This window comes from Neopsephotus bourkii, unplaced genomic scaffold, assembly GCF_033783945.1.
Source record: "Neopsephotus bourkii isolate Nb327-2 ecotype Australia unplaced genomic scaffold, CSIRO-AGI_Nbou_v1 NB_1820, whole genome shotgun sequence".
NCBI classification, from domain to species: Eukaryota; Metazoa; Chordata; class Aves; order Psittaciformes; family Psittacidae; genus Neopsephotus; species Neopsephotus bourkii.
In genome coordinates, this window is record NW_026902293.1 from 7,456,572 (window position 1) to 7,477,814 (window position 21,243).

General features: G+C 43.2%; 1 protein-coding gene across 1 annotated transcript in view; it reads right to left on the reverse strand.

Moving 5' to 3' along the window:
* SLCO5A1 (solute carrier organic anion transporter family member 5A1) overlaps positions 1-18,732 on the reverse strand; it is a 64,743-nt gene extending 46,011 nt beyond the window's left edge. The window contains exon 1 of the mRNA XM_061342784.1: positions 17,684-18,732. Within this exon, the coding sequence (XP_061198768.1) occupies positions 17,684-18,596 (913 nt within the window). The 5' untranslated portion in view covers positions 18,597-18,732. The remainder of the gene's footprint in view (positions 1-17,683) is intronic.
* Between the last annotated feature and the right edge of the window lie 2,511 nt (positions 18,733-21,243).

The window sequence follows — 21,243 nt, forward strand, 5'->3', positions numbered from 1 at the left end:
GGCATGACAGCTTTGTTTTTCAGCTACTTAGTTTAGCAGATTATTAGGCATATTGTTATCCTCCAACAGTAAAAGATGCTTTCACATTTAGCAGACAGATGTGGTGGCTAGAGGCTACATACAAATGACTTTTCTCCAACTTAAGGCACACTTTCATAGCAGTAACTTTTTAACAGGATAATTAACTATATTATATTCTTATGAATGTGGCAGACTTTCTGTTAACTATAAGTGGTTCATTTTCATCTAAATGGTTTTATATAAATAGAGCTTTGCATAGGGACAATGCTCTCATGAAATCTGATCCAATACAGTTATCAGAGTAAATGAACATTAACAGCCCTTTCTGGCTCAATAAAGCATGAAATTATCCTATAAATTCTTTTTCATCTCGAACAGTAGATCTTGCAAAAAGTCATCATCCTTTGTGAAGAAGGATGCTAAGAGACAAGAAACCTCTTCACCTTTCTTTCTTGGCCATACTGCCTCAAGACATCTCCAAAGTCTTTACCCAGAGAAGGACCAGAGCTGGCCCCCTGTCCTTTACATATTTCACTGGTGTATCAGTTGACCATTTAGCAGAGAGAGACCCAGAATAGGTGGCCTTGATACAGACTGTGGCAGGTGGGGGAGCTCCAGGCTGGCCTGAGCCACCCTGAGGCATCTCTGTTAGACTGACCAAAAAGCAAGAACATCCCCAAAAACAGGAGCTGGTACTGATGCCTGAAGACACAGACACTGCTCAGCCAGGGTTAGGAAAAGTATTAAGCACCTATGAAAATAAAATAAATTTCATAACAGATTTTGTTTTCTCAAGCAATTCAGTGACTCTTTTTTTTCAGTTTCTTCATCCATTTGCATCCCTTCTCATAGGAAACATGGTTTCTGCTATTTACATTAGGAAAATTCAGTTGGAAGATTATACTTATGTATATAATCTGAGAACTATCACAGCTTTCCACCAGTTTACCCAAGCAAGTTACCTGTTGAAACTCTAGGCTTGTGTTTGCAAAGAAAATTAAATTTGAGCCCTAAATCCCACTGAAATTCATTGAAAGTCAGACCCCCCTGACTTCCTCAGGCTCCTTGGGAAATCCTAACCTCAGTTATTAAATTCTTTTCACAGAGAAAGAGAGAGACTGACAGGGAGGTCCTGTCAGAATGATACTGGAGTTACCTGGAATATTCTGATTGCAAGTGTTACCAGTGGTCTCTGCTGTTGTTAGAACTGTTACAAGTCTAATGAAAATCAATCTGGTGTCTTTCCACTGTAAGGGAGTCATAGAAGAGAGATTGTCTTCACATGCTACTGGACCATTAATTATGGGTCATACAGGTAAAGTCTACTTCTGCCATCAGTGCTGACTCTACACTCAGACCACAAGCGGCTCAGACAAAACAGAACAGGTTATAAGAGGGTCTTTGGAGAAAGAAATACAGATCTTCATCTACTGTAGCAGGTAAAGTTCTTCAGCTGTTATTATAAGGTATATCATGGTAACACTCATATTCAGAATACAGGAATCAAACACTGCACAGTAACTTCAGTTTGAGATACCTCTTGACACAATTTCCTCCTCTCCTAAATCAAGCAGTTCACTCACTGCATCACTGAGGTCACCAAATGTTACACTGGAGTGACACATCCTTGTCTAGTGGCCAATTATAAACCACAAAACCGTGTGAACCCTTGTCAAACACATCACGGCTATTCCATTCGTACTCCCAAATTTGTTCACTGCTTTGTAAGTGCTTTGCAGAGATTTTCTGAGCCAGAAACATGCTTACAGAACAAGGATTCTTGCTGGATTAAGTGCAGTTAAATCACCATCTGCTAAGTCATATAATAAAACACACAGGAAATGTTTCCTTCAAAAGAGACAAATGATAATAACAGAGTATTATGCTTTTCAAATACTAAAAATGTTGGGAATAAACTAGCAACTAAAAGATCAAAACACTGCAGTGACAAACCAGCAAAAATACCACCGCAGAATCTGACACTTGTTCTTAGCAAATATAACAGAGTAACCAAACTGAAATGTTACTTCTCAGTTTCTCACATATGAAACAATGTGTAGAAAACTATTAACAGCACACAGCTCCTTTTTCCAGAGGAGGCACAAAGTTACCATCACAGGGTTTCATCTTTGAGATATTCAGCACACGGCTGACGGACACTGCCTTCCCTAGCCATTTTTATGAATCCATCCTTTCGTTTCAGCTGTACCTTTACAAGTGTCCAGAAAGAACATCTTATATTTAACAGAGTTTGGTTTTTTGTTTTGTTTTTTTGTTTGTTTGGTTTTTGTTGTTTGGTGGTTGGTTTTTTGTTGTTTTTTTTTTTTTTTTTTAAGTTTTCATATAATTACAGAAAATACATAATGTTTCAATCGTAGAAGAACTGGCTCAGGAGATGAAGTAAAAATAAACTGTCTGCATAGGCCTAAAAAAGAAACCAAAAAGTAAAAAGCTTAGATCACACTATATTCTCCATTACATTGGCGTGATACAGGGGGAAAAATTCCCCAGAAGTCAGTGCAGTATCTGCAGGTTGTTGCAGGAAGAAACAAAATTATGAAACTTTTTTTTCTCCTTATTGCCTATTTTCAGGAGCATCCTGAAGATCTTTGGGTGGAAAATGGGAGCACTGATTTGGGGAACAACAAGTCAAGCTTGAAAATAAGCCCTTCCTCACTGGTGGGGTTCAATGCAGATTCCCTTTCACACTGGTGTATGCTGTTGTCCTGTCTTGTGCCTTCACACAACTTTACCAGCTAACACTTCTGGAAAACCACTTACTTCCATTTACTGCCATTTTTAAGGCAACAACAAAAGAATGTTACTGCATTTGCTTTACCTTCCTCTTTTATTAATTTTAAATTAAAAATCTTTGACCTTTCATTGTAAGAATAATCTATTCTGAAACAAACACCTTATTAGGCTGTAATATCAGTCTCCCTATGTGCCATTCAGTGAAAGGGCAGCACTTTAATCTCAAAAGTTACTCTATTTATTTGTTTATTTGTTTATTAGACTCATCATCACAGCATCTGAAAGCAGATTACAATAGGCAGACTTCAGCATGAGTCTAATGTCTCCTGGTTTTTGGAAATGAAACTGAAATGTTTCAGGTAGGGAGCACAAGGTGAGCCTGGCAGCAGTCCTCGGGAGATACATGCTTGTCTGTGCAAGATGCTGTGAGAAAAAATATCCTACTACAGAGGAAAGAAACGAAGCGTGTCTCTCACAGGAATGATCAATTCCCATCATTTTTCTTTTATTTATTTTATCATTTATTTTCACTATCCAGTGTTGCATAAAACCAAATAAGTTTTATATTTGGCTGCTATTACACATAAGCACCACATTAATGAATAATGTATCACTATTACTTACAGTATTACCTTGAAAATTTGTATTTAAAAGTGTGCAAAAAGTGTATCAATGTCTAATGTCCTGTTAGCTACAGTGTGTGAACTTCAAACGTTTTCAACAATAGAGGGGAAAAAACCTGCAGAGAAAGTACTGCACTGACAGATGTGCAATGAGGAAGTCATCATTCCAAATACGATATAAAAGAAAAATCCTCTCTTCCAAATACTAAAAATATATGAGCTATATGAGCTGCTTTCTAGCTGCTCCAGCTGTCCTCCTCCCCATAAGGGCCAGCAAGGCAAGGGAACAGATCTGTGGTGAACCTGGCCCGTGGTGGTGCTCTGTGTCAGAGCAGCAGGTCTGATCCACACTGAGTGACAGAATCCTTCAACCCAGTGCCAGGGAAGCAGCAACGTTACACACCCACAGTGGAAGGAAAAGAGTGGTGCAGTAGAAGACCTGCTGAGCCATGCTGAGGTGAAAGCACATCTACTGACTGACAGAAACTAAAGGACAGCCTTCAGAGAACATGGCATCCAGATTCAATTCAAGTTAACATTAGCCTTTTGGTTTTGGTTTTGTTTTGTGGTTTTTTTTTTTCTTTGTTTGTTTGTTTTTGGTTTTGTTTTTTTTTTTTTTTTGCTTTATATTAACAGCATATCGATGCTATTAAAGGGATTCAGAAGCCTGTGATTCAGAATTCAACTTGTTATGTTCGTTTACCAGACCTGTACACTATTACCACTGTACTAACAACATTCAGCTGGGGAATCCCAGATGACTAAGGAAATTAAGTGTTATACACTTAAAAATCCATCAAACCAGGAAAATCCAAATGTCTATATTCCGTTTTTTTTTCTTGTGATGTAAGCAATCATTAAACTTTGTGAATCTAATCCAGTACTTCTGATTTATTCCTTGTAGAAAGTATAGACTAAATACCTTGATACATAGCTCTTGAACCATATAGTAAGTAAGTAAAGTAAGAATACTTTAATCACACAAAGCCCACAATATATGAATATATGTAGCAACAGGTGCTCAGCACAATATGACAATATAATAGCATCAACGTGATATGGAAGTTTGCTCACAAAATGGAACAATAAAACTGTACAGATAACCATTGGTAGAAGAGGTGACACAGGGTTACCTAAACACAGGCAATCTCTAAACAAAACTGGAAAGTTTGTGGTTGGCCCCTGGGATTCATCCAAATTGTCTGTGATTACAACTCAAACTGGATTACATTAGTGCCCCTGCACAAAGAGGAAATCATCACAGAGATCATCCTTCTATTAACACACATTACTGAAAGCAATCAGGGAAACATTTACAAAATGTCAGATTGGGTAAGCCTGAAGCCACAGAGCTGGTATCCTCAGTGGAACCAAATGGAAAAATTAATCTTCTCCAGCCTACCGGAGTCTAAATATGTCTTGAACAATGTGGTAGATGAAAATAGGAGCAAGAGGGGTTGCACAGAGAGCAGTCTTGAAACCAAATGGGATATTATTAGTACTTTCCGCTCGAGAATGAATGTAAGATGAAATGAATAGTAAAAAATTAGAATTAAAGAGAAGAAATGCATCTCAAAATGTCAAATTATGAAAATAAGTATACACTGATGGATAAACATTTTTCCACCAAAAGTACTTCTGACATCAAACTCAGATTAATGAAAATGATACCTGCTCCCAAACTGTTCTCACAACAGCAAAGAAACCTTGTTTTATTGTTCCTTAATTGGATTGTTGACTTAAAAAATGTTTAATAAACTACATGCATTTTCATTGTTTCAGATTACTTAAATAAATTTGGTACAAAAATCCCAAAAGAACTTATTGTCTGTCTAAAAGTGAAAAAGCTTTACAGATTGGATCCCACTCTCATTCAATACTAGGTGTACCTCCTTATCTTCAGGGGGCCTGGGAATGTGCAATAGTTAGCGTGATTTATTAACTTTTCTGGAAAGCTTTTCTAAATGTAATGTTCATTAGAAGCCAGACTTGAGAACGACAAGACCAAGGCAGCAGTAACCTACCATGACTCTAGCCCTCATCAGTACAAAAGCATTAGTATTAATTAAACGCCTCCAGACCTTCCTTTCTGCTCTGACTATGCTTGCTGCAGAGCTAATTGCTTCTCTCCTCCGGCACACGCCTGTCATGTCTGCCCTGCTTCACAGCAGCCAACTTCATGTTCTCTAAATGGGATCAGCAGCCTGCAGATAGTAATTCTGATTGCTTTCAGGGTGCCTCATAAGCCAATTGACACATTTTATGCAGACTAATCTTGCACTATTTCCTCATCTGACTTTTTCATATGAGGAAATGAGTTGAATTATAAAACACAAAATCTCTGTGGCCTTTTTAAAGCAAGTGCACCAATTAGAAAGATGAATAGAAAGGTCTTGATTTGCAGCTGACACTACTATTGTGAAGCGTTAACATATGCAGCTGGAGAGAAGGACTTAGTTAATATACAGTTTAAGAAGTACTAAAGAATCAAGGAGATACATGTGACAGATAATGTTTACCAAAAAAGCAGCTCTGAACTGGTGGCACTGACTTACACTCTATTATTACTTGCTTCAGAATCCCACGTAAAAGGATTACTGTCTAGTTTGGCACTATGTACAACAAGACTATGCAGCACATCACCAAGGGGTTGTACCAGGAGGCTGCCTCGTATCACCCACACATATATTCTTCAAGTCAAATTTCCCACATCAGAAAGGCACCAGCTGCCAGCTCCCTGAGCTCCACACCCTTTTATAGCTCAAGAAAATGTGGGAGAAGCAAAAAATATCAAGAAGTTTTTTGTTTTCAATATAACAGGAGTGCAACACAGCCTAAATTAAGGGCAGAACTGTATACAAAAAATAAGCACCACGCTGCTTCACACACTCCACATCCCAATTCAGTAAAGAAGCAGCAGACAGCAGCCCTAAGAGCATGCAGGGACTCTCTGACACAAGGGTTACACTACAATCTATTCTAATGCTATGCAACTAATTCTTCTAATATCTCTGGACAGGCCATGCAAACTGGGATTAATTCAGCACTAAACTCGAAGAGTTGCTTAGTACAGCTGTTGTTCTTTGGAGAAATCCTAATGCTCGGACCACAAAATAACTGTTATGAGCATCTTATTAAACTAGACAAAGGAAATTCACTACATTCCTTACACACTGCACCATTTTTTTCCTGTCAGGCACAATTCAAACAAAAAGCAGCTGGCTCATAGTATAGAATGCCAAATGCCTATCTACTAATACAAACCTCATGGCTATCAAATTCTTCTACCATGTCCATTCAGCAGTCCTCTCACTGTCTGGATCAGTTACATCTTCTCCTCCTACAGGAAAGTGGTAAATCTTGACCCAACAGTTAGTATAAGATTTCAGTATGCCAGCCTGGGCAACCAACGAGATGTTATTTTTCACATACCCTGAAACTGTGACATGAGATAAATCCCTTCTTCAGTCTCTGTAAGACTCAAAATAGGTATAAATACACAGTACAACTCTGAGAATTAAAACATGGGGTTTTCTTGAAAGCACTGCACTGCATCAGGCCCATGGGAAGCTCTTCTTTTTTGTAGGATTTAATTTTGGAGTGTGTGGATGCAGGGGAGGATGAAGAGGGGAATAAAGTTGAAGGAAAGTTAATTATAGATCTTTCTGATCATAAACAGCTTGCTTTTACTTTTCCAAATACTTAAAATATGACTACTTACCAAAAGGAGTAATGGCTGCTTTAACAATATCAGTGTAGGAACTCTCAAAATTAGTTCACATATTCCTCTATTTTTCTCTAGTAAATTGAACCTCTTACCTTTATGGTAGGCTAAGAAGGCATATAGGCACCCAAGGCTTCTAACTCACCATGTTTAAAAGCGTTCTTCAACACTTTTCCCATTAGCTGGTCTGGCAAATACTAATCAATCAGGTTTACTTCATTTCTTACAGTAGGCTGATATTATTTTAATCATCACAAATGCATGGATGTGGTAGTCTTACCCACTCTTTTTATTTTGCTTTCAAGGTAAAATGCCTCCTTACTTGCTGTCAGTGTCCTACTTGCTTCTGAGTACCTAAAGTCAGTGAAATTAGCTGTAAACTCAGTAAGCAAAAGTGTCCACATTTAAGCAAAAAACGATTGCTAACAAATCTCAAGTAAGGCAAGGAGCAAAAGCTAATGAGGAAATGTTTTATACTTCTTCATAGGCCCAGTTGCAGAGGTAGTCTTAAATGTAGAAGGTACTCTCAGAAATTATCACCTTCTTTCTCCCAGAGCATCTGGAGAAGCCATGGGAGTAAACATGCAGATACTATTGCCTACTTTGCTTCTGCAGCCAAAGGAATTCATCAGCCATTTATATCTTTGCCGTTATAGTCACTGTCTCATTAAAATATTCAGTCACTCAGGTCAATCAATATAGAGTTTCCATATATCAAAAAAGTGCAATTCCTACTTAGGAATTATAATTTAAATTACTACTCTTAAGCTATGTTTTTGAAAAATTATTTACAGCATGGCATCACATTACAGTGGTACAGGGCTGAGTTCTGAGCCTTTTTATTCTCCTTGTGTAACAGAACTTATATTCCTCCAATAACACAATGCAGGTTTAGTAACAAACTATCACCTACTTTTTTTCAAACAACCCCAAAACGCCAATTCCTTCCCTCAGTCATGCTATTAGCAGAAGAAACATAGTTTTCTGAAATTCCTATTTTAGGCCAATTATGTAACTTACCAAATAAATGCCTGAATTTGTGTGCCTCAGCACTACAATAATGCAGACTCAAAAGCTCATGTGTTATTTAAATTCCCCCATGACTATAAAATTTCCTTAGGGATACCCTCTATTTCTGTCACTAGGCAGCTGTATTAAATCAAGTTAATATAAATTGCTCATCCTGTTTACAGACATTACAGACTCTAATACTATGTATTGGTCTTCCACAAATGTTTTACTTAATTTAAATGGGAGGGTTATCACTGAATCTATTTGCACTCCAGAAGGTTAGACTCTCTATTAAGCCTCTTTTTCATTCACTGGGATGAATCTACAAACAGAAATGTAAATTCATACCAAAAATCATGAAGTGGCAAATTCTTCTGTTATTGTTTTTAAACTATAGCTACTGAAACGGCAGGGATTGATGAACAGTGTGGAGAGGCGTGTTGGGCAATAGCAGAAAATGCTGGGCAGGTGAGAAAAAAAACACAGGCAGAAGGCAAAGCTTCTCTGCTCTCCCCAGAACTCCCCAGCCTTGACAGGGCCTTTCCTGGACTTCACAGACACCTACAGCAGCTTCAGTCCTTCCCAAGGATTATACCTGGAAGTGGCCCCATGGTCATGAGCCCCTTCTGGCTCTGCCCACCACCACCCTGGACTGCACCACAGAGGCACTGCTGATCCTACACCACTGGCACTATACCTCCCCTTGTCCTTCACCTTTCCTCGGTTTTCTTCAGCTGAAAAACCGCACCTAACCAGCATCTTCAGGGTATTCTGTTCATGAATTTCATGTGGTTTTGATCTCTGAGTCTATAAGTTGATTCCTTGGGGACATTTAATGGAAAAGGTCGTGTTTTCAGTTGTCTTACACATAGCAAAGTCTACTGAGCCAACATCTCACCTGCATACACCAGTATCTCTTTAAGTACACGGAAAGCTTAACACATAGCATAAACAGTATTTCCTTTAGACATTCTTAGACACAAATGAGGCTTTTTTGACACATTCTGTTTGAGTAATTATAGGTTAACAACCACCACAGTGTACTCACAACTATTTCCCTGTCTACTTTGGTTTATCTATAAAAACACATTACTTAAAATGACTTCTGGGAAGGTTAGGTATTCAGACTTTCATCTAATGAGGGATGGAAAAAAGAAGAAAAGTGGGAACCAAGGTGTGACTGAGAGCACTCGACTTCAGCAGTGCCTATATGACACCTGAAGTCAATTGCTTGAGCAAATCTGTGACAAACACCAGTGTAAACTACAGCTTGAGTATCAAACAGGAAATCAGAAGTTATCAGAAGATCCACTTACCTAATATATGGATTATCTGAAATATTCTGACTCTAGAGAATATCTTAATTAATCCAGAAAGAAAGTATACAATGACAGGAGAATCCATCCAGCATCTGCTTTTTATCACTTAGAAGAAGCTGATTCAAAGCAGACATAAATACGGAAAGTAGCTGCTAATTTACAAAAGTTTACTGAATTCAAAGAACTGAAGAGCTGGTAGCTGGCTTCAGGGGAGCACTAGATTTTAAGAAAATCAATGCTGAGGCATTCTTGAGGAGTTCGTTCTAATCCTGTAAGCATCAGTGATACAAGACACAGGGGGTAACCATCAGATTCAGGTCCTACTGTGCATGGTGCAATGTAAAGGAAGTTTCAACATCAATATATGCAAGAAAAAGAAAGTACCCCAAAAGTACCCCAGCAAACTAACAAAAAGAAAGCAAGCTGCTGAAAAAGAACCCGTGTTGAAATAGAAACAGCACAGCAGCATATCATAAGTGGACATGCAGTACTGCTTTGCAAATACTTCACGTGATACAATTTGTTTATTTTCTTTGAATAATTTTCATATCTTGTTCAAATCACAAGTAAAAATAAACATGTTTCCTACTGCATCTCCTCCAAACTCACCATAAAATGCAATTCATACCAGAGTATGATGTTTTTCACTGGTGTAATTTGTGTCTGTTGCCAAGTAAGCTGTTTACCTACACGAGAATTAGTACTTTCAGATTAGACTATTGGGTGTAATGACAGCATAAAATAGCACTCGAGTTTCTGGGTTCACACTTCCCAATTCCTCAGGTAAGAACAAATTCCCTGTGGCAGAAGAGAAGGGAAGAGGACAGACTGGGGTTTCCTAGCTCTCCCGTTAATGCCATGCAGTGTGAATGAATTTCTGGCCTTCTGACAGCGCAACAGATGCCCAAATTCCTAACTCTTCAGCAACAAAGTGGGACACAGCCTATACTTCTCCATGCTGCTGGATGCTGACATATTCTTTCCCATCACAGGAAATGTCCTATTATATTCTCAGCACTTGGAAGGAATTGGGGTATGGATCTGACTGACACAAGTGAAATTAGCTTGCATGCACACTGAAGAACTGTCTGTTGTCAACTTTACTAGCTCCAGCCCATGTGCCCAGATAGTCCAAGTGAGCTGTGTTAAAAGCGCCACTGCGCTTGAATAAAAGCATGGACACCAGGACTCAGGTGTTTGCTCCGTGTGCAGAGCCCTCCCTCCTAGAGGCTTCCTGGGGAAAACATTTCTCTCTTCTGTGTCGCTTCAGTGCCTTCAGATTACAGCTCTAATGACTCCCAGCATCCCCTATAGCTGCTATGGGACGCTGCAGAGGCACCCTTGGACTTGGAGATGAAATTGACAGCTCTGGCAAGGATTCACAGGAAGGCAGGCGATGGCTTGCCCTGCCCTCAGAGTCCATCTGGCACTACCACATCCATCAGCAGTGCCAGGCAGTGCTAACACTTACTTTGACCCCCACAGGCAACAACTGCCAGGGGGGACCAGTACAAGTTTGTGCCACTTCTGCCCAGTTGCTTCTCAACTCTTTTCAAAAGAAATAGGAAAGGCATGTAAAAACAACAAAAATTGAAATCTGAGTTCATGCTTCCCAAGTAACAAGGGGTTTTGAAAGTGTTATCAGGGTAAAAAAGACCTAAAATAGGATTAAAAAGACAGTGTAAGACTCAAGTCTAATACGGTTGTTTACTTCTCTTTTAAAGTCCATGGATGAAATTCATTTACCTATTTTTAAAACTGGAATTTTTAGCTGTTGGCTTTCAGGACAAAACAGCAGGTCAAGCCTCAGTTATATAATGGCCTGCGTTCCCTGCACAGCCAAGACAGAAACTTATATATCTTTGAATGACAGTAGATAGAGAGAAATCCAGTGTCCTCTCTTTTGACTGCATAAGCACTTTTCACTGCAATTAAACTCTCCCAGGTGAGGCAGTCACTGAATGAAAGTTAAGTGAAAATACATGAAACACAAAGCATCTCTAATCCATTTGCAAGAGGAGTAGTTACAGTGGCCCTTTACAAAACAGTCAGTGTATCCAGCAGACAGCTAAAGTTTCCAGCCCTAGGGTAATCAGACACTAGATCCCAAGCCTTCAGTTCCTGGGAGAAGGTACAAACAAGCTGCTACTCAACAGCCACTCTCACATCTAAGTTTCCAAGCTTCTCTGGGGATCACGGCAGGTTCAGATGTTTGTCTGCCCAAACCAGACCTGCTGCAGAGCTCACCAAAGAAGAAAGGAGCTGCTTCCCAAGAAAACAACATTCCCAAGTTCAAGGTATTGTCGGCCTCAGAAATGATATGTGAGGCATTTAGACAAGTGCTAAGCAAAGAAAACAACTGAGCCTGGGACTTGTGAGTTTCAGACCCCTTGAGTTTTTCTTCTTCAACATAAAAGAAAGGGACTAACAGGAAAGTATGTGCATAAGTCTCTTCTCGCCCCTATGAAGGGCAAAGCACATACTGCTATTCACTTCAAGCAATGTTTTGTGAACAATGACATAGCTCATGGTAAGGTCAAAATGCAAGAGATGCAGAAAGCATCCCTAAAGGACGTGACACTGGCAGGGCAAGGGAAGGTATATCACTCATGACACTAAATCCCTCAGACAGAAAACCAGAGGAAAGGCTGCCCCAACCTTTCACTGAACTCATTGTATGCACACACTACTTACACAGACATAGAAACCCATCAATCTAGGATTATACTATGAAAAAGAAAGTAAGTGTGAGTCCACCTATGGAGTAGGTGACTAAAGTGGAGAAGTAAAATTTACCCTATTTCCTCATCTATAGGAAAGGGCAACAAAATTGCATAGTGCTACTTTAATTATTAGGAACCATGTCTGGCCCCTAATCAGTGTTTTAACAAAAAGATGTTACAGAAGTGCCAGAGAATCACAATATTGAACCCTCTAAATCATCTTGTGTGGGAAAACAGTACAGCCTCTGTGCACAAACAGACCTTCAGTCACTTTACCTGCATGTCATGATGCTCTCTATACCCAGGCGAGCACAGTGCGCTCAGCCTGCAACTACCTCTGCCCAGCAGCGTGTGCAAACAAAGAAAGCATGTGCTTGTACAAAAAAGACTGCTGATAGGCCAAGTCTTAGTGTAAGCGTACACATACACCAAGATGTGGCTTTCAACCAAATAAGCTCAGATCCTGTATTTGAGGGATAAACTCAGCACACTGTTCTTTTACAAGGGAAATACAGCAAATGAAAAAACATGTCCTTTTGCTTCAATTTTTGTTTCATAAAACCCTGCCTCCTCACAGGCATGCTGCAAAAATAAATATACTATGTCTGTATGGTTTACCAATTATAGAGATCAATGCTGAGAAAACCCTGTAGGAAACTAGCCTTTTCATGTATCGGGTAGCAGGAAGCATAGTCAGTGTAAACCACAAGTGGTCATAGGCTAAATAATGAGAATAAAATGAAATGTTGATCTGCCATTTCACTGCTTCCAGGCAATCCCTTCTGCTCAGTCAGAAAGTTGATCCTGCCTTGGAAATCCTCAGTGATCTTGCAGCACCCATACAGAGGACTGAGATGCCCTCAGCAGGTTCCAGCTCCTGTCCTCCAGTGGCATCTGTAACCCCAGAAGTGGCCAGACCAAAACGAATCAAAGTGAAACAAATATCCAGTGCTTCCTGTGCAAATATGCAGACAATGGCATGTTATGGCCCAGCTCTGTAACAGCTGGACTCTGCCCTGAGACCCAGCAGGCAGCGATCATGGGTTTCTGAAGGAGTATGTGAAACTACTCCTGCCCTCTCCTTCCAGGTGGGACATGGATATAGGGGTAGATTTAACTAGAAATTCAATAAATACAATCAACATATACACATATATACAGGCTATGGGTAAGGTAAAAGATGTGAGGGGTACACAGAACACCCAGCTGAAAAACACTGGTTAGAAGGTGATTTCCAAGCAGAATACAGTCACCGTGAAACAGTTTACCTAATGCTATAAACAGCAACCCACAAATGATCCTCATGAAAACAGAGCCAGAGTCCAAAATATTTTTGGAGCTAGTCTAAATATTTATTCTTTTTCCGGGTCAGGAAAGCATTTTACCTCCCCGGCTCTCAAGCCATTATCTGTAGCAAACCCACTTACACAGGTTTATGCAATTTCTCAGCTCTGATCTCATAAAAGCTTTATCTTTGCATTTTGTAATTACAGTTTGTTCCCAAAACTATGGAGAGTTTGCATGAAATTAAACCGACTTAGACACTTTTCTCCTATCATATCCTAACCTACAATGTTCTGGAAGCTGAAATAAAACATCCTTAGCACAATGACTAATTTATCCACTAGTCATTCTTGGGGTACTGGTGAAAGACACTCCTGGATGCTAAAATATTTCTGTAAAACCAAATATTGCCTTTCTACGCATACATTTTCAAAGTAAATACCTTTTTTTACAATACCCACTTGCAAAAGAAACAGAATATCTAAAAATTATTCAGGCACTGTAATGCCGCTAATAAAACTTCCTTTTCCAAGTGCCACGGTTAATTTTAAGGAACTGCTTTTAAAAGTCATGATACAATCACAAGGAAAACTCACATTCAAGACAAACTACTGGCTCCCTACAAAAAAAAAAAAAAAAAAACAAACAAACAAAAACCAAACAAAACAAAAACCAACAAAAAAAACCCAGTTTGTAGGAAAAATATGCTGTGTTTTAAGTGCTAGAATCTGACAAGTAGCAGAAACACCAAGATTTGTGAAGTCCAATTCAACTCCTAATTAAATTACAATTAATTTAATTTAATTAATCAAAAGGAAAACTCGCACACATCAGGCAGCCGACAACAGACATGCTATGGTACAACTGAGCACAGACAGAACAGACCTTAGGAGAGGACAAGGACGATTTAGTGATTGCCCAATTTTTATAGAAAGTGTGTAACTTCCATTTTGGATTATCTGTGATTAAGGGAGCTGGTTCTTGTATTTCCTAGGCACCTGTTACAATCACCACTTGCTTCCAAGCCTGATGTCATACATTTTCTCAAAGTTAGCATCGAGGCATCAAAGCACCGCTGAGTTTAAGGGGCAGGAGGACCTGGAGATGGCACTGCCTTCACAAGGAAGAAACATGCCACAGAAGAGTGAGCTTGCACATAGCTATGCAGGCAGCCCAAATACACATCCCTGCTGGCACCTCTGTCTTACTAAAAATGACATAACACCTTGTAAGCTGGCCCCGTGCCACCCTGACAGATGGACTTAAGTGTAGCCAGCCAAGAGACTATGTATAAGCATCAGATATGTTTTTTGAGAGCAGGACTTCCAGCCAGGAATGTTAAAACAGCTGTCCACATGGAGCTTGCATGCCTACACTTAAGAGGATATGCTATTGCCACTCAAGCCCTGAGCTGGATTAACTTGGAAAATAAATAAGATAGCTTCCACAGCCACATAAGGTGAGTTTTTGTAGAATCAGGATTAGTAATACTCTGGGTGGCTTTACTGACCTACGCTTAGTGGACACACTTGCAGGACTGAAGAGCTCTCCAGTTCTGCAGCTCAATGGAACTTTCATCATGTGCGCACGCTTGTAAACAAATGTTTCTCATCTGAACACGTTTATATATGCTATTTTTCTTTGACATAAGAAAGCCATAGAAAGCAATGCCAGCATGATCACAAACATGTTAGTGACCTTCCACTTTGTGTTAGAGGTTATTCTTTTTAAATGCAGTGTCTTCACTCAGACATATGTATCAGTGTGACTGGGATCTGTTTCAACAGGCTTTCTTCTCTTTTCAAAACTTCAGGTCCCATGGCCCACTCCAAGACTTCTTGCTAGCTCACACCCACATGCATGCATACATTTTACATTTTGACATCATGTGCATAGCTTGCCCCAGTAATAAAATCATACCATGGAGCTGGCCTGCACAGCCATGCCCTAGCTGCCTCTATCCTATCCTTGTATCCAGCTGGGCTGCCAGCCGTCCACAAATCCCTCTCCTTGAGAACAGGAAACATTCCAAACCACTGAGAAGCTCCAAAAAAACATGTTTGCTCACATCAACATGGCAAACAACGCTCTTCTTTTTTCTTTTTTTTTTTTTTCCCCTACAGAACTCAGACTTTACTCCTGCCCCTGAGTCATTTGCCTAAGTCTATAGTGAGGCAAATATTCAAATCTGAACAAGTTAAAAGTTTGCTTAGAATTTTGCACTATTTAAAAAAGATTTCCAATGGGAAGCAACATCACTTCTAACCCTGAGTAGCTTAAAGACTGAACGGATGTGATGGTACATTTTACTCAATGTTTAAACATGCTTTGTGTTTATTTTAATTCCTCTCCCTGTGGTTACAATCAGACATCAATTTTTCATGTATACTGTAGCCAGGTACCTCATCTTTACTCTTCTGAATCACAACATACAAACACAAGGGGACCCTCAGTACATATCAAAGCTGCCTTCAGTGCCTGGCGGGTAAAGGGTCACATCCAGCCTTCCAACAGCTGCTGGTGTCTTTTACCTTTGTTAACTTTAAGGCTGATCTTTGATGCAATTAAAAGTTACCTGAGTCACTTTATTGCGATTTCCTGTTCTAGAAGTCCTTCAGTAGCCAGCACAGTGAGGATTTCCGACCACTGACCTTGCTGCTCCCTTTGGTAAAGACTTTCTTCTCCTCTCCACAGTTTATCCCTTTTAACCTTCATTTCTCACCTACAGCTTTTCCATTTCCTTTTCTCCCATGTGCTTGAGGATGGTATGAAATCATCTATTTGTAAAAGTTTCAGCCTCATCTCTGTTGCTCCAAACTACAATTACTAACCTCACCAATGAGACACTGCTTTTTCATACTGCCAATAAAGGTGATTCTAGGTTAATCTATATTTCCATGCCACTTAACCTTTCTCAGAGGGAAGAGAGGAAAAACACTTTGACAAGTATTTCACTGGGCAGATTAGCAATACTGTGAAAACAACAGAAAAAAAAACCCAGATTAATACCTCTCCCTCCTTCTGAAAACCCAAAGTGCCTCAGGCTCTCTCAAGACATGGCACATAGACCATGCATGGCTTTAAAACAGTTCAGGGAACAGACAAATTGCTGAACAACAGGCCAAAAGGAATAAAAATACTCATCTGGATCACTACTTTCACTTAATAAAGTAATTACACACACACACTCCTGAGTGTATTCCTTTCATGCATGTCTGTTTTACATGGAATGATTATCTCCACTGTTATCATGAAATCAAAGTAAGCTGAACTGCAGATGGTAATGCTGAGCATCCAAAAGCCCTTGCAGCTCTCAGCCCTATAAGTGCCTCTCTTTAACTGAAAAGAATTTGAAGGAGTATGCGAGGTTCATTTCTTACAGAATCCTGCAGGATACTAATGCAAAGTCATAGAACAGCCAATCTTCTTACGTATTGTACAAGTTATCAAAAATGTATGGTGCCCATCATAATGTTGAAACTCCAAAAAAGTTTAGTACCCAGTTCTCTGAGAAACCCCTTTCTCCTGTGATGAAAGCACAATTATCAGTAAGACCTGTTTGTACCTGTCAAAAGCCAGGTGACAGACTGGACTGTCATTTTGTTGTGTCCCTTGAGGTCACATAACTGAGCTCTTAAATGTTTTACTTGCTGTTTTATCAACGCTTATTAATTCGTTTTGAGTTGCCAGATTACTTATCAATGCCAGCCGAAATGTACTGCTAGCTAAAGATAAACGAATGCTGGGAAAGCAAAACAAAGCATGCCAAAATCTCTCAAAGTGCTCATAAAACATTAACATCATAGAGACTCCAGGCTTGAGGCACCCTGACCAAAATATAGGAATATACAGCTTCTGCATTAGCAAAAAGAAACTTGAAGGGGCATGGAAAACTTTAACATTGCTTTCTGAACACATCACCTGCTAATGTCAAGTGCTGAAAAGTGCCAGGGAAGCCAACCTTCTCTGGCGTCCTGTTCCCCTTGCAGGAGTGTGAGAGGCCAGCAGCCTCTGCACCCACCACCTTAGCTCCACTTGTCACCATGGTTCACCACTCCACAGAACATTTTAGAAAGAGGAAAGCACAGCAATTTTACTTCAACAGTTCACTTTGGAAGGAAAGCTTAGCAGTGATGTTGTTCACAAAGCACAGGGCAGCAGTACCTGCAACTGGTCCCTCAGAGGGACCTGCCTTCAAAGCACCCTGGTTCTTAGATGCCTTACCTAGGTAAAGTGAGGCGTTTTCTTTCTTGACATTGTCATCTAAGTAGGTTGGTCCCAAGGTATAGATGGGTGTGGAGCCCATGCCAATGAGGATTTGGGCACAAATGAATAAAGCTACATAGAGAGAGTGGTCGTTTCCACCGGAGTCCTTGACGCAGGCTGGCGACTCCCACTGCTCTTTGGCGGTGCCATTGCCAGTCACACACAAGCCTTCGTTACTGACAGAGGAGTTCAATTCCTGTATCTGGTATGGCGGAGAGATGAAATGAGGTAAGGAGAAGAGTGCAGCCCCAAGGGCTATGAAAAACCCCCCTACAGCCAGCCAGAGCGGCCTCCGTCCACGCCCCCCAAAGTAGCTGATGAAGACCACCACCACCAGGCTCCCAATGTCAAAGCAGCTGACCAGCAGCCCTGACTCCGAGCTCTTGAGGCTGTATCTCCGCTCGATGGTGGTGATGACGCTGCTCAGGTAGCCGGAGACCATGAGGGACTGGATGAAGGTCAGGAAGCACATGCACACCAGGAAGAAGCGCGAGTCCGCCAGCACAGCCCGCAGGCACGCTCTGCCCGGGGGCCCCGCCAGCAGCACCGGTGGCGGCGGCAGCGGGGGCCCCAGGGACACCCCACGCCCGGGCACCGCCGTCCGGCCGCGCTCCGTCCTCCAGGAGAAGCTCCCGCTGGCGCTCCCGGCCCGTTCGACCTGGGGAGCCGGTCCCGCGGCGGGGCTCGGCGGAGTCCCGCCGCCCCCCCCGGCCGCCAGGGGGGAGCCGAGCGCGGCCCCGCGGCCCAGCGGCGCCGCCCCGCCGGACGCAGGCAGGCTGCGGCCCCGCGGCGACTCCGCCCGGCCCCCCGCCGCCACCGCCGGCCGCTCCGCCCCGGGGCGCCGCTGCGCCGGGGTCCCTGCAGAGGCCATGCTGGGTCCGGCCGTGGGCTCAGAGGAGTCTGTCAGGCTCCATCGCCGCCGTGCGTCGAGCGCGCTGAGGGGCCCGGCAGGAGCGCAACATAGCGGGGAGGGGAGGAGGGAGGGAAAGGGGTGGCCCTAGCCGCACGTGTCAGCCAAAGTCCTTTGTGGCTCCATCCTCCCTTAGTCTCGCTCCGCTGCCGTCGCCTCCTGCCCCCCGCCGCAGCATGCCCGCGGCGCCGCACTCAGCAGCTGCCCGCCGGGGCCTCGCGAGCAGCCCACCCGCCGCGGGGAAATGCCGCCCGCTGCTGCCGCTCCGCCGACCGCATCCTCCTCTCTCCGCGCCGCCAACACCGGTGTCAGAGCTCCGATCTGCGGGGGGTGCTGCCGATCTGCGGGGCGGAGAGCAAGCACGGGAGGTCAGCGGCGCCCGCCCCACCGCCCCTGGCCCCACCGCCCCTTGCCCCACCACCGCAGCCCTGGTCTCTGCCGACCCGACCCTACGGGCTGCGTTCAGCTCCGGGGAGCGCCCACTGCCCATACCGGGAGGAGGGTCGCGGGAGTGCCCCAGGGACCGCATCCTTGGGGTCAGCACACGGATTTACATAAGAACAGGGGCTGACACACACGTCCTTGGGCCTCGACCAGAGTGCGACCCTTTTATTAGGCGCCGGATGCGACAACCAGAGGTCGCCGTGCCAACCCTTTTATTTTCCAGCCTAAAAATAAACGCGCTGAAATAAATACTCCGCTACAACTCGGCGGCCCGGAGAGCAGCAGCGGGCGGAGGAGAGGGGAACAAAGCCGATACCGGGCACCGGAGGCGGGCACCCTAGGAGCCAGCACCCCGGGGCCGACCTCGCCGCCCAAGCTTTCCTGGGTGACCCCCGAGCCCGCGGACACGAGGGACCGCCAAGCGGCCAGTGATGCGCAGCCCTGCCTACCCGGCAGCGAAACACGCGTTTTGCCTCCTTTGTCTGCTTTTGTCTCCCCGCCGCCTTCTGCTCGGTGCGGCCGCATGGAAGGGTGGGCAGGGGAAGTAGCGGCAGACCGGGCAGCCGGGCCCCAGAGGCTGCTCTCCCCCGACCCCCGGTGTGGGCAGAGGGGGAAGACGGCGGGGCTCACCGGGCTCCCTCCTCCCGGCTGCGGCGGGGCGGAAAGACGGGGCTACTCACCGTGCCTGCGGAGCTGGAGGCGGCAGAGCCTGGTAACCAGCGGGGCCCCTCGCCCGTCACCCAAAGCCAGGTCCCCCTCGGCCGCCTCCGCCTCCCCGGGCGGTTCAGTGGAGCGCAGGCGCGGCAGCTGCCGCCGCCGGGCCGGGCAAAGCTGGGCGATGCCGCCTGGCACTCGCCCCTCTTCCAGTCTCCCTCGTAGCTGACAAGGAAGAGGCTCCGCGACACTCGCGACCTGCACCGACAGGGCAGAGCAGCAGCCCTAGTAACATCCCCCCGCAAGAGCCTGTGGAGCACCTCCTGGAGGGTGAGCCCGGGGGCAGCGCTGGCTTTGCGAGCGGCTGCCCGGTGCTGGGGCTCTCCCTCCTCTGGGAGCTACCGAGCGCTGCAGTTTCGCGGCGGTGGCTGAGAAAGTCAGCGGAGTACCCCAAGCGATATAGGCACCGCGGTCAGCCCCAGGCAGCTTTGTGGGTGTCTGCGGTACGCACCGGGGTCATGAAGTATTCGGGAGATGAGACTTCAATTATAGCGTCTGCTGCAAAGTGAGAAGAAAGGATACAGTGATTATTTTATTTATTTAATGATTTATGAAAATAGAAAGCTGGGACACCTGATGATCCATTTTATCCAAGGTCCTGTCTCCAATGCAGACTATCTCCGAAAGTGGGAAACATACACAAAACCTGTGCTCGTGCAGGAAAAGTTTGGTGTTCATTCCTCACAGAGTTTCTTCCTACTCCCCTTCTCAGTTTGTGTAGTGTTATGAATTGCACTGGTTTTTTTCCCAACTCTGATTTTTACAGATCTAGTATTAAATCTAGATATTCCTGCAAATGGTGACATTTGTTGTGGTTTGATGCAGGGTGAGCTGATGAGGTATTCCTCTTTTTGCTTCAAGTTTTACCATAAAATAATGCGGAGGAATACACGAAAGAAGTACAATATCCTAGACATTTCTGAAGAGCTAGTGCTTTCTGGCAGGATTGAGGATTTACCCTTGATTTGCTTCCCCTCCTTTAAAAAAAAAAAAAAAAAAAAGAGAAAAAAAAAAAAAGAAAAACAATACTTTGTTTTTCCTAGGTTGAATATGAATCATCAGTATGCTGAGGTAACCAAGAAGATCAGCAGCATCCTGGCTTGTATCAGAAATAGTGTGCCCACCAGAACTAGGAAAGTGAACATCCTGCTGTACTTGGCACTGGTGAGGCTGTACCTTGAATATTGTGTTCACTTCTGGGCCCCTCACTCCGAGAAAGACATAAAGGTGCATCCAAAGAGGGTCAGTGAAGCTGGTGAAGGCTCTAGAGAACAAGTCTTATGAGGAGCATCTGAGGGAGTTGGGGTTGTTTAGCCTGCAGAAAAGGAGACTCAGGGAAGACTTTATTGCAGAATAACATAGCAGTTGCAAACACTAAAGCCTGAAAACAGGTACAATTTCAATTCTTTCCACAGTAGCAAACCTATCAAGAGATAAAATTGTGCTTAAG